Raw genomic sequence first — 14,185 nt, 5'->3', positions numbered from 1 at the left:
CGCCGGAGCTGCGAGCTGGCGGCATTTCGTGAACCGGCCCCGAACGCCGAATTGGGGACGGCGAACACTACCTAGGCGTCGGGGGTGCAGTTCTGGGTGGAGAATGCCGCCAGTCGCGGTGCTTCGTCAGAGCCGGGGCGCGTGGAGCCCGGGCGCCCGCACGGGACGCCCCAGGGCGGCGGCCGCTCAGGGGCTGAGGCCGCGGGGCACCTGGCGCCCGGGCTCGGCCGCAGCCGCGCGTCCCCTGGGGCCCGGCCAGGTGAGGCGGCCGGCGCCCCTGCCCCCTCCCGCCCACTTCCTGGTTGGCGGCGCGACTGCGGGCGGCCGGTGGCGGCGCAGGAACTGAGAGGCCGGGCGCGCTCGGCGGGCGGCGGACGCGGGGGCGGGGGCGCCGGGCTGCTGCTGTCACAGAGCCCGCGGGGGGGCGGGCGCCGGCCATGGGGCGGCCGCGCTGAGCAGCCAGGAGCCGGCGCGCCATGTCACCATGGACCGCAGGACCCGGTGAGTGCGGGCGGCGTCCGCGCGGCGTCGGCTCGGCGCGGGCGCGGGGGGCGCGTAGGCCGCAAAGCCTGCCGGTCGCGTCCGGGCCGCGCGGCCCCTGCGCAGCGTGAGGGCGGCGGCGCCGGAGGTGAAGCGGCCCCGACCTGGGCCGTCCTCCCGCGGCGGCCGGAGCGCCATCGCGGCTCCAGGTGGCGCGGCGCCATGTCGCGGGGCGCTGCTCCCGCGCGTCCCCGACCGTGCGCGCTGCGGCGGGTCCCCCGAGTGGGCGCGCGGCTGCCCCGCGTGTTGCTGCCGGGACGGGAGACGCGCCCCGCGGAGCGTCCGTGCGGCGCCGCGTGCGGGCGGGCGGGCGGCGGCCCCGCATCCCCTCAGATACTCGCCCGCCCGCCGCGCGCCGAAGGGCACGGCCTCGGACATTTTTTCGCCAGGACGCCCATGACGTCAGAAGCCGTTGGAAGCGGTGCGGGCATCTTTGTTCCCAGTGCTGGGTCTTTCGGCTGAAACTCACTTGGCGGAGAATTTCGCCTTCGCGCCCCTCCCGCGCCCTCCCCGCCGCCCCGCCCCGCCCCCCGTTTGAAAAGCACGCGCAGCGTCTGTATTTGTGTTCGTGGGAAAGGCGTTTCGAATCTCAGTGTAACGGGAGCAATACTGACGCTAAGGCACGATAGGAAAAGAGGAAAACTCTGTATTTAGAGGGATTTTCTGCAGCGGTTGACGTGGGGGTGGGGGTGGGGTGGGCGGGGTAAGTGTTTAAAAAGCGCTGCTTGACCTCAGTTGGGTTACGAGGGAGGAGGTCACCTGAGTCCTGATCATTCCCATTGAAACAAGGTAATAAGGGGCGGGCTGGGGAAATGCATATTTGCAAATGAATTTATAGGACTTGACACTTCCTGTGTCTCCAGGTTCTAGTAATAAAATAAAAAAAAGAGTATTTAGGAGCCCAAACTGGCAGTAGGGTCTTGGAGGAAGCGTGGGTTAGAAACAGCCAGTGCACAGACACACGCAGGGCTCCTTACGAGGAAAAACCAAATATATTAACACTTTGGTCACGTGGACTTTGTGGTATCAGACTTGAATCTTTTATCTTCTGGCAGAAAGAGATGGGGAAAAAAAAGCGTCTCGATAGATTTTAATCTTTTTTTTTTTTTTTTTTTTTTAATTAAACCAATGAATAGGTTGACTGTATAAAAAGTTAGTAAAGAGGCACATAATTTCTGAATGAAGCAAAGCAACCTTACTGTTCCTAGTGGGGAAATGTAACACTGAGGCAGAAGTCTAATTTCCCCCAAATAACTGACATAAAGCAAGACTTGCTGTGTTGGCCTTGGAGTCTATGTGTAGTTTGCTACTTGAAACATGCTTCAGCAGAGTGATTACATCTCAAGGAAAGTATTTGCAAGCGTCACATTTAAGGAGCACGTAGCGTAAGTGTTTGCCTGTGGTCTGGAACGTGGCAGGTGGAACCAGGTAGCCCCCACTCACACTTACATCCAAGAAAGCCTGTAGGCAGGGAAAGGAAGGGATGCTGAGCAGCTTCCTGGCCTCCCAATTTTGATTCAATAAGATAAAGGCAACGCTTTGCCTTTAAACAGCACTTAATACCGTGTGAGTTACTTTCACAGGTGTTGTTTCATTTGTAATCCTCACAATTATTCTGACGTGAGCAAAGCACTTCGTAGGTAAAAAAACAGAACAAAACAAAACAAAAAAACAGGCTCAGGGGTTAGATGCTTGGCCCCTAGTCTCAGAACTCCTAAGCCTCAGCTCTCAAGTTGCTGAACTGGGGAAAAGTTCGCTATTTCTGCTTCTCCTGCTCATGTAGTTACACGGCTTATGTTGAGGCAAGAACAAGATTAGTTTTTAGAGTAAAGAAGGTATCGACTTTATAGAGCTGCTTATCTGTTTGTCATAGGAAATAAATGTGACACAGTTCTTTCTCGTTTAGGGAAAATCCAGAAAGAACCTTTGATTTGGTATTGAAAGTGAAATGTCATGCTTCGGAAAATGAAGGTATGTGTGTTTTCATTCTTATAATGATTGAATCTGTCAGAACAAGTGTTTGTGTTGCAGACTCCTGGAACGTGATAGTTTGGGGATAATTCTAAATGTATATTCTGCATCTAGTGTCTCAAACTGCTGGTAATAAAAGAGACGCTAGGTCTTTGGCATGAGCTTGTAGAAATCATGAGTGTTACCTGTGCAGCTTAAATTTCAGGTGTATATTACACATGTAATTTATAACTCAACTTTACCATTCATTGATCAAGTTTTGGTGGACGAGCATTGCCTTTTCATTTTCTTTCATCCGTCTTCGAAAATTTAGCTCCTTTTTGAAACACCAGTGAAAATTCTGCTGCTGCAATGGGAACCACCCAATTCCCTTCTGATGTTTACGGAATAGCCTCTTCTGTTGGATTTACTCCAGTAGAATATAACTCTTTCAGAGGAAGGTAAACAACAGTGTGACATTACTTGGAAGGGTTTCAGCTGTCAGTTCTGTGTAACTTCCTCAAAAGATGAGGACATTTTGATACCGTGATTTTTGTCAGTTTTTCCACTTTTGTCTGTGTGTGTGTGTGTGTGTGTGTAGAGGTGGTAGAAAAGAATATCTTTTCTTCATCTTTCCTTGTCAGTGCGTCCTGTGTGATATGTTGTCATGGCTGTATCTCCAGGGTTGATTTTACTGGCTGTGTACTTAGATCCCAGATAGCATGCTGAGTAAGCGTGGAAATCGGTGGACACTAGTCCATTTGAAAGGCTTGGTAGAATGCTGACACTTTTAGCTCTAGAAACTGGCCAGCAATTATACCTCTTAAGCAATTTGGAGCCGCACACCTTAAAATAGAGGGGCCCCACCCAGCTGCGGTGAATGGGCATGGCTAATTTTAGGGAGGAAGTCGCACACTCCTGGCTCTGCAGCCCTGTGGTCTGCGCTTCTGGACTTTTGAACAGCAGCGTTGCTCAGGTGTGTCCTGGGCAAGGGCACGGAGTGGTCACAGGTTGCAGGGAGCTCTTTCCGATTCAAAAGGTTATCTTTTATGTCCCATGAGTACTAAACTTTGTCCATTTACATACTTTTCAGACCCGACCAAGTTCTCTTTGAAGACTCAAATCCATACATGTTTTTCAGCTCCAATTTAAATCTACTCTATAGTGTATTTATGATATAAATCAATCTTCAAAATACCTACCATAACATGAGTTAAGGTGTATGAAGTAATGCTCACCTGATGTGTTTGTAAAACAGGCTACATTCCTTGGGAAAACACAACATTTCTATAATTTTATTTTTTTCCCCTCAGAGCAAAATCTTCTTATTATTTAAAACATATCACAGAGTGATCCTATATCTTTTTTCTAAAATAAAGTTTTTCAGAAACTCGTAGACACAGACAATAGTTTAGTGGTTACCAGAGGATAAGGGGGGTGGGGGGTGGGAGATGAAGGTAAGGGGGATCAAATATATGGTGATGGAAGGAGAACTGACTCTGGGTGATGAACACACAATGGGATTTATAGATGATGTAATACAGAATTGTACACCTGAAATCTATGTAATTTTACTAACAATTGTCACCCCAATAAATTTAATTAAAAAAAAAATAAAGTTTTAAAATATTCAATCTTTTCTATTATCTTTGGAAGTGACTTTAATACATTGTACCTGCACAGCAGAGAGTGAAATTAATTGATTTAAATGAGTTCAAATGTTGGAGAATAAACTGCTTTGGCTGAAAAGTTTGCTCCAGTTTTTAACCTTCTTAACTGAAGTAAATTATAGTTCATCTCCTCTGGGTCACCCACTAATGATTCCCAAAGAAAGAGATTATAATTATTTTTAATCAGACTGTTTTGCTTTGGTTGTACATATTAATTTCTGTTGGCTCCCAGACATACACCTGAAATTCATAACTACACAGATCTATTTTTTCATCATTTTCTGTTTATCAATTAGAAACAGACTATAAGGGGAGCAAGCACAAGTGATTATTAGTGGGGAAAACAGTGCATTTTTAAGGATTGCTGGTATTCAGTCATCCACGGCGTCAGCATTCCCAGGCAGTTTCCTTTCAGTTCTGTAGCCACTGTGTCTGGACCTTGCGTTACATTATAGCAAGGTGAGTCAAGGCTTTATTTTTAAGATCCTTACTTGGGATGTTTTCTTCTAGGTGGCAAGAATGGTTACATTAATAAAAACAAGAAAAAATAAATTGTAACAAAACTGTTTTCTTGGAAACAATGTTTGCAACTTTGCACCCAGGGGTGACTTTGCTACTTTATAAAACAGCTTTCTGATACAAAAGCAATTAGCCCAAACAAAAATGTTTCTACTGCTGAAACCATGACAGTGAAAAATGAGCAAAAGTCTAACTGGAGCCACACACCCTGACCTTCTGAAGCTCTGGGGCCAACGTCAAAGGCAGTGGTCCCCAACAGCAATGACAACAAAAATCAGGTACTCTTTGGCACTGGAGAGAGGAGGGGAGGCGACAGCTCAGGAAGGGGTGAGGCTGAGGCCACTCGGCCAGCTCTCTGAGGCGGCCAGTTGGGTGGCACATGTTGCCTTGCTTTTCTCCTCTGGGCTCCTCACTCGGACTCAGAAACCTCTTTCCAGAGGTGAGTGGGGTGGCAGTGTATGCAGAGACCCTGGCTTCTAGCATACGTCCCAGCTTGGAGTCGGGGGGACCTCACGGTCTTGCTGGTGATATGTGTAGTGACCCCCAGGAAGTCACACTTGTGGCCGTCGGAGTCAGATGACATGGAGGCCCCGGAGTGATAGACTGGGGCAGAGCCTCTGTCGGGGCAGGGGTCACGTGGGGCCGGGGACCCTGGGAGCCGTGCTGGGGAGCAGAGCAGAGGACCCGGCACAGCCTCTGTAACTTCAGTACATGTCGAAGTGACCTTGACAAAAGGATCCATCAATGCGTGCCTGTGTCGGAGCTGGTGACCTTTCCAGAAAGACTTTCCTTTGGAGTGTTTTACTCTGTCCTCCCTTTGCCATTTTTTTAGGAACTAGTTATTCCAGTTTGTTTTTCCTACTCCTGGCCTTCTTTTATTACCTTCTTGCCCTTCTGCTATTGTTTAAATCACTACTCCTTAGAAACACCTTCATTTGTCTTTTAACAGTTTATCCAGCGTGGTGAAGTGGGAAATACAATAAATGGTCAAAAGAAATACTTTCAGCCCCTGGAAAGGTTGCAGGGAATTATGCTGCCCACGTGTTCCCCTAATATGGCTGATTGGCAGCAAATGCTGAAGGTTTTTTAAAAGCTAAACTCAGCCACATAAAAAAGCATGAACAACTTTTCTTGTTTTGATTGCACATTCTGACTTAAACAGAATGAAATGACTAATATTTTAGAATGTAACGAGTTATATTATTTTGTGCTCTAAGAAGAAAAAGCTATATAACTAAAATTTTATATCAAATTGAGAGTTTGATGTTTCTCAGTGTTTTTATTAATTTTCTACTTTGTTGATAATTATTAAAGGGAGAAATGTCCAGATATTATTAAAGAAATTTATTACAACATTCCTGTTTAACTGTCAATAAAACCTGTTTGTATTAATGAGAGCCTGATATATGCAGCAGTTTGTTTAAAGTGGGATACATTTTTTTTTTTTTTTGCTAACATTTAAAGGAAAATGGGTGATGTTCTTATGTAGTAGTAGACCTGAAAAACAAAATGCAAATTAGGATGCTTTAGGGTGCAGATACAAAATTAGTTGAAATAATAAGGAAACTTGCTGCTTCATAGAAGAGGAAGTCTAGAAGTAGGTCATCAAAGACCCGGGTTCTTTCTGCTTCCGGGTTCTGCTAACCGCGGCGACATGCTGTTGGAGGGCTTAGAGCCCTGTGGTTATGGGACGGCTGTCAGGGAAGTTGGAAATCTGCCCTCTGGTTTATTGGTGACCGCGGGGGTGACAGACACTGGCTTTTCATGGCGCTGCCTTTAGAACCAGCACGTTTCTTTCCCAGTGTCCCCAGCACATTGGCTCCCAGGGGCCCAAGTTGGGCTGGGCCTGGTCATTCCTAAAACAATCATTGGTGGGGTCGAGGTAGAGGGGTGAGTGGCAAGATGGTCACAGTTGATTTACTAAACAACGGGCAACGAATAGATGTTGGGAAATCAACTAAAGAACTCTTTGCCTTTCTCAGAATTTTGGTTTAATTTTTGGTGACTCTGGCCCAGTAGAAAATGGGATGCTCAGGGTAAACTTGCTTTATCCTAAGATTGGGAATATCGCATGAAGGTCTTGGCGTGTTTCTCATGTTCACGTTTTAATATGTGTTTCTCATGTTGACGTTTTTTCATTTATCCTGGATAATGGAAGTCATAGACACCTTCAGAGACAAATGATGATTGAGTTTTAGTTAGTGATTCGAAATGACATTCGTTGTTGAAATAGAAGGATGTAGCTAGCTCTGGCAAGGTGACCGCCTGCGTCTGATCTATTGCTGTTTGGACTCATTTCAAAGGCATTACATTGCTTTCGTTTGTTTGTTTGTTTTTGCAAACAACGCATTTTACAACATGGGAAATAGTTTCATATAGGACCCCCCACACATTGAAAAATAGTCGACGCGTGTTGGTAGTTCCCCTCGTGTCCCCAGTAGGTCGGTAGAATTTGTCCTGGTGATGTCCCACATGCTGGCTGGGCATCGTTTCGTGGACGATGTCACTTCTCTTCCAAACGTTCCAGAGTGAAATGCCAACATTGAGCTCCTAATGCTCTTCCTGGCAGATTTCCAAGCTAATGGCTGTTGTCGCTCTTCTCTTTGCTGTCTGTCTTGCTTCCCAGCAGTCAGGGAAGTACAGCCAGCAGTGATGGCCTCGCCTCAGCTCTGATAACAGGACTTCCTGTTCTCATACCGCCCCTCCTTTCCCCAGAGACTCGGGACTTCAGAGAAATGAGAAGTGACTTTTCCTCAGCAGGAGAGTGGAGATGCCTACTCTTAGGGTTTTTGTCCCAGGCAGTGGCTCGGGCTGCTTCCTGTTCTGTGCTGTGTCATAGCTTCTTCGCCCAGGAAGTCGCTGCAGCTGGAGCACATCCACACGGTTCTTTAACAGATAGGAGATGTTTATCTTCATTTTGCACGTGAAGAAACTCAAGCACAGAGAAGGAAGGAACTCACCCAAAGTGGTCTGGCTCCAGAGTCTGTATTTTAATCTATTGCCTTTTGAAAGGCACATTTAATCTATTTTTTAAAAAATCCACTGCTCAGTTGCCTTTCCTTGTGTTGTAATTTTGCATAAGCTCAGTACAGGCTGCTTTATCATCATGAGGAAATTAGAGTATAAACTGTATGAGGTACGGGTATTTGTTTTTAAACAGGGTGCAGTATCTTCCTTCAGTTAGTGAATCGAGTATAACTCCACATAAAATAATGACTGAGCTCTTTTCCTTGAGGTTCTTTTCTCCGGCTTAGGAGATCACCGTCCCTCACCACTCCTCTTTTGTAGGATTTATATCTCCATGTTTAGTGAATCTTTGATCTGAAAGCTCTAGTTATTTATTAGTAGTTGTCGCACACCTTTAGCAAATCTTGTTTTCTTTATTCCTTTTTCTTTAGCGACAATAATTTCTCTTAGGAACAAATCCCTCTTTGCTACAGGCTTTCTACTTTTATCAGCCCGTTCAACATGGTCCAGAAAGACTATCCATCTCTCTGATCTCTAGCTTATGTTAACAGTTTAACTGCCTCTTAACTCTTTCCTTAGATCAGAACGTTATGCCGAAGAATCCTAAGTTAGTCAGTATCCCTCATGCCCTGCACAAAAAAGAGATTTCTCAGCTCACTTTTGCACTTGATAGCTCTCTCCTTTGGGATACTATTTATGCAGAGTCTGCCTGTGTTTAGCACTTACTGTGTTCTTACAGGTGTGTCAAACATGGTAGTGTGTGGCCATATGGATATGTCTGTCTGTCTCATTGCCCCACTTGAAGTAAGCGCTTCTAAGAACCGGGCCACGGCTTATTAGTTTGTATCCTTAAGGGAAAGCTCGGCACAGTAGCTGACGTGTGTAGTACGTATTTGCAGAATGAATAAAAGCAATCGGACCTAGCGTAGAGCCTGGCCATTGAGCCAGTGAACAATGAGCACATTATTTCACAGAGCGCCGCTTGTTGTGGAAGTGGTCTTGAGTGTGTGCGGTGTGACCGTGGCAGGGGCCTTGGAGGGGCTGCGTAGGGAAACCCTTCGCTCAAGCTCTTCCCCTTAGTACCCACAGGATTTACTGGGACAGCTGCTACATACACATACTGGAGCTGCCTCAAACCCATTTACACCCAGCCTCCCGTACCCAAACCTGGCGAAACCCTAACATATAGAAAGTAGAACTTTGGTAAGTCATACACGCAGTGATGTGGTTTAGGAGACGTTACAGTGGCCATCGTGGAAAAAGGCTGCGGGAAAAATGTGGTTACCATGTTTTGCTGTAGCTTTATGTTCATTACAAAGAACTCTGTTGGACTCCCTATTCGTCCACGTGCACTAGGATAACAGAGTAATCTTGATGGAAAGTTTATACCGAGGTTTATAGGAGGTTAGTGTCATGGGGGTGCTGGGACGCACTGCAGAAGAGAACGGTGGAGTAACAAATGGAAGTTTCCTTGGAGAGCACCTGGTACAGCCCATGAGAGGGGGATTGCGTTCCCCTTTGATATGTCCCAAGCCCCTCTGCCCTCACCCTGCAACTGCCACCATCATCAGCCCCGTGACTGCAGGCAGAGTCTGACAGGAAGTGTCACACAGGCCCGCTCCCCCGTTTGAAAACCAGCCCTCTTCGCACCATACCTGTTCTTTAAGTAGGTGGCGTCACTTAATGTAATTCACAGTGAGATGTGAACACTTGATAGCCAGCCCTCAACGGGGCATTTTTAATTTTAAAGAAAGCCTTGTAAACTCGAATTAAGTAAGAAGATGCAATTTACTACAGTGGAAAGATCTCTGAGCTAAGGGTCAAATGGACCTCTGCCAATTTTGAGTTAGGTTTTATCATTTCCCCCCATCTATATTGATGCTCCGTTTGCAATTTGTGATTAATAGCTTTAATAAGGGTGTAAGTATATTTAGAGTATTTGAATTTCATTAAGGCATTTCTTTGATTATAAGTTAATGAATTGAGCTGTAACAACATTGTTATAGTCTTATTTGTTGATTATTTTCTCTGATTATGCTTCTAGTTGGATGTTTTACAGAAATAGTAATAAAAACTATTTATTTAGTATTTACAATATCAGTAAACGAGGCAAGAGCCTCCATATCCTATTTATCTTCACTTCAATCATAGAAAGCAGGGCCTGTTACCCTTTCGTAAAGACGAGGCCATGAAGCTCAGAAACATTAAATAATTTAATCACTTGGCTGTAAGAAGTGGGAAGGGATTTGAACCTATTTTTTTGCTGATTCTAGAGCCAGAACTCTTAACCATTTTGCTGTGCTGCCTTTAAAATAATAATCATTTTCTAATAGCATTGAAATATTTCACAGCAGTTTTAGAAAGCCACCCTTTTAGAAAATCCCAAATTCTAGGCTTGACCAGAGTTGTTGTGAGATTATATCGATTTTTAACAAACATCGAAAGATGACTGATACTGGGAGGGAGAGCATAAACACTATAGGAAATATTCAGCCCGCTTTCATTCATTCAGTGAATGTTTCTGAGTGCCAGTTACGTGTCAGACAGATGAAAAGCAGTTAAGAAGGTGACATTCTGGGAGAGGGAGTGTCAACTTCAAATCAGTGACTGGAGTGTCGTGAGGGCTGGGACAGAGGTTGCCCTGTCCCAGGGTATAGCACTGAGTATGAAGAGGGCCCCTGGCTCAGCTCTGTGAGTGGGGCTTGGGGCCCAAGGGCACAGACAGGGGAGAGGCAGGGAGAGTCCTGAGGTGATGGAGGGAGACACAAGCAGATGCCCTGTCAGTTCTCAGCTGGTACCAGGTGCTTATCTGGTTCTGAAGCTCTGTGGACTTTTACTTCAGATTCAAAATCTGGTGTGAACAATAAAGGGAGAGGGATATACTGCTTTTGGTGTAAATACTCGTGTCTAAGGAAGATGACAAAGAAGCAGTCTCTGTGTCACTGTCATCTGCCTTTGGGGGAGGGGGGAAGGGTTAGTTTTGTTTTCTGAGAGCCTAAAACAGTGTCTGACTCAAAGTCTGTGTTCAGTGAGTATTTGCTGAATTGTTGAGGCACCACTTTTAAGGTACTGGGAGAACATTTAGAAAAAAGGAATGGAATTTATAAAGGATATTGAGAGTTTAGTAATGTTACTAAGTTTTTTTCTTTAAACGTATAAGAACTTTATTGAACAGGATGAAATTTGTGCACGTGAAGCCACAGAAGTAAAAGACATAAAAAGGAGTTGCTGAGTAATAATCCTTTTGATATCTGCCTGGTGAAGTTACCGTTTGTCTTGAACTTGGTGTTTATCACCCTGACTTGTGCTAAGAACCCGATTTTAGATTTTTGAGGACAAGCTCCTCTTTGGTTCGCTTGTAGATTTTTGGAAGGTGCCGTCCCTATGGACAATGTTCGATAATTACTTGTTAAGTTATGCTCTGTTATTAAAGTGAAATTAAGACAAGGTTGGCTATGTTTCCAATACCTATTTTAGATTTCTTAAATCTGTTAAAAAAAACTGTAATATAAAGAATGTTGAAAGGCTGTAGATTTTTATCATCGCAAGCAATAGGTGCTTTATTTGAATTTTTTTAAAGAGCTGTTGATAAACCGCAGACTCTGTAACTTCATAGGCAAAGCTGGTAAAGATCAGATAGAGCCTTTTCCTCTTTCAGTTCCTTCTTATTTATCATTTGAATCTGAAAATAAAGCCTAAAATTATCAGTTTAGTACATCTGATGGTCTTCTGCAAATGTATAAGTGTCCAGAAATTAGTCATTTCAAAAACAACTTGGTCTTGTTTCGGTAGCAGAAATGCACCAGCATGCAGATGTGTTGAGTATTCAAATTTGACTTTAATTAGACTTAAGCAGTTCTTTAAAATTTTGTCACTTGGGTAGTTGTAAAATTTAGACTCCTTAATAATTTTGATAAAAGATTACTTGAAGTAACTTAGGAATTTGTGCCGAAAACATTGGTTGCAGTGAAACCCAAATAAAGTTCAGATTGTCTTAATGCACTGGAACGCCATAAGTCCTCAGGGTCTGTGCATTAGAAGTACAACCATTCTTAAATAAACTTGTGTGGAATTGGTTCAGAAAAGGTTCTGAAGTGGCTTCCAGTGTATTTTGGATGTGGCGTTTGGAAGAGGAAGCCTGTGTAATAGCTGGGAAATTTGTTTCAAGGTTTTGGTCATCTTTACTGTTACATAAATTAAAATAGCATTTTCTGTTTAATAATTATAATAAACTAATGAGGTTAGTTGATTTGATTTTTAGAAAATGTTGTGTTAACCTCTTTTTATTTTGTTGTTATTACTATAGAGGGCACAAGACCTAAGTTGTGGAGTTACAGTTCTGCTATGAAAGGTGTGATTTGGGGATGAATATCTGCAGAATAATTGTGGGCATAAGGGGCAGCACTTCAGGATGGTGTGTGGTCGTGTTCACTGCGTACAGGTTTCAACTCGTTATAGAAGAAGTGGTGCTGAGAATTACATACAGGGTGCTAGTTTGCAAGTTCTTAGTGGTCACTGTTGTGTTTATTAGTGACAGTGTTTACTCTAAAAAGTAAAAATATTAAAGTGAAATACTAGTTGAAAGTCAAAGATTTAATTTGTAAATATTTGCTTCATTTTTAGCTTACTAGTTGAAGACTAATCTACGATATACATACGTGTATATATATATGCCATTGGCCTACATTTTTTTTTTTTAATTTATTTTTTAACTTTATTGGGGTGACTGAAATCTAAAATTACATAGATTTCAGGTGTACAATTCTGTATTACATCATCTATAAATCCCATTGTGTGTTTACCACCGAGAGTCAGTTCTCCTTCCATCACCATATATTTGATCCCCCTTACCCTCATCTCCCACCCCCCACCCCCCTTACCCTCTGGTAACCACTAAACTATTGTCTGTGTCTATGAGTTTCTGTTTCTCATTAGTTTGTCTTGTTCTTTTGCTGTTTTTGGTTTATATACCACATATCAGTGAAATCACATGGTTCTCTGCTTTTTCTGTCTGACTTATTTCGCTCAGTATTACACTTTCAAGATCCATCCATGTTGTCACAAATGTTCCTATATCATCTTTTCTTACCGCCGAATAGTATTCCATTGTGTATATATACCACAACTTCTTTATCCATTCATCTATCGAAGGACATTTTGGTTGTTTCCATGTCTTGGCCACCGTAAACAGAGCTGCAATGAACATTGGAGCACACGTGTCTTTATCTCTAAATGTTTTCAGATTTTTTTGGGTAGATACCCAGGAGAGGGATTGCTGGGTCATATGGCAATTCTATTCGTAATTTTTTCAAGAGCCTCCACACTGCCTTCCATAACGGCTGCACTAGTCTGCATTCCCACCAACAGTGTATGAGGGTTCCTTTTTCTCCACAGCCTCTCCAACACTTGTTACTATTTGTCTTGTTGATGATCGCCATTCTGACTGGGGTGAGGTGATGTCTCATTGTGGTTTTGATTTGCATTTCTCTGATGATTAGTGATGTTGAACATTTTTTCATATGTCTATTTGCCATTTGTATGTCCTCTTTGGAGAAATGTCTCTTCAAGTACTGTTGGCCTACATTTGGTCTTTGGGGTTTATGTAGCTCTCCAAAGTTCTTTATAAAGCCATTATAAAATCCGTTTACTGATATTTTACTCAATTTGGGAATTTAGAAAATCTTTTGGTAATTTGTTGGACTCATTTCCCTCAGGTATTATTCAGATTGGCAATGCCCATTTTGTTTATAGTTGGATATGGAAAGAATTTCCAAATTTTCTATTTTGAACCTTGTATCACATACTAGCTACTTCTTTCTTACTTGTGATGTGTTCAAAATGGTGGTCAAAGTATTCAAATGAAGTCACTGAATACTTCTAAATTGCGTTCTAAATCATCTTAGTAAAACTAAATTATGTTTTCATGCTTTGAAAATGTATGATTTGTATTACATTTAATATATATGACAGATTTAACCCATAATTTATATTTACTTTACAGCATAATTTGACATATGACTAGAATTTACCTATTTTAGATACGGCTAACTTTGATTTGGTCAAAACACAAAAATTATGTAAGTATTGTTTTAAGGGACTTGTCAATACTTATTCTGAGTTAAAGTTCTTAAAAGCTAGGGTTGAGGGGAGTAGATGGGTACTTGTGCTTGATTTATGGGTTGGCGGAGATGACTAAGCTAGACCTCAGCGCTCTCTGAAAGACAGACAGACGTCTTCCTCTCACACACAACAGGAGGCTCGCATCCTCTGCAACTAAGGGAAAGACCAAAGGCCCTGTTTTCTATTTCTGGGATCCGTAACCAGCAGCTCAGTCCAATGGAGGCCTGCTAGCTATGCGCCACCTTAGGCCATCTGCAGGGGGTGTTAAATTTTGGAATTTGTATTTTTGCCGGTTTCACTTTTACTTTGGGGTGTATTTGGTGCTTATTCTTTCATTCATTAGCATTTAATATTTTTATATTTCTTTGAACTGTTTTAACTTAATTCTTTAGTTTTTAATTTTACTTTTAATTGTGCTT

At 43.3% G+C, this 14,185-nt stretch overlaps 1 protein-coding gene across 6 annotated transcripts in view; it reads left to right on the top strand.

Annotated features, from left to right (window-relative positions):
• Window positions 1-358: 358 nt before the first annotated feature.
• Window positions 359-14,185, top strand: part of DENND1B (DENN domain containing 1B) — a 170,023-nt gene continuing 156,196 nt past the window's right edge. For 3 of the 6 annotated variants that reach the window (XM_074317076.1, XM_074317074.1, XM_074317073.1), the window contains exons 1-2: window positions 368-501; window positions 2,447-2,511. In XM_074317076.1, coding sequence (XP_074173177.1) covers window positions 485-501; window positions 2,447-2,511 — 82 coding nt within the window. In that variant the 5' untranslated portion in view covers window positions 368-484. Of the gene's footprint in view, window positions 502-584; window positions 962-1,276; window positions 1,330-2,446; window positions 2,512-14,185 lie in introns of those variants that run through there. The other 3 variants (XM_074317075.1, XM_074317078.1, XM_074317077.1) reach the window with 3 other exon arrangements.

The sequence above is a fragment of the Rhinolophus sinicus genome, linkage group LG12 (genome assembly GCF_036562045.2).
Source record: "Rhinolophus sinicus isolate RSC01 linkage group LG12, ASM3656204v1, whole genome shotgun sequence".
NCBI lineage: Eukaryota > Metazoa > Chordata > Mammalia > Chiroptera > Rhinolophidae > Rhinolophus > Rhinolophus sinicus.
The sequence above is the reverse complement of the archived record's forward strand: the minus strand, read 5'-3'. Positions and strand labels throughout refer to the sequence as shown.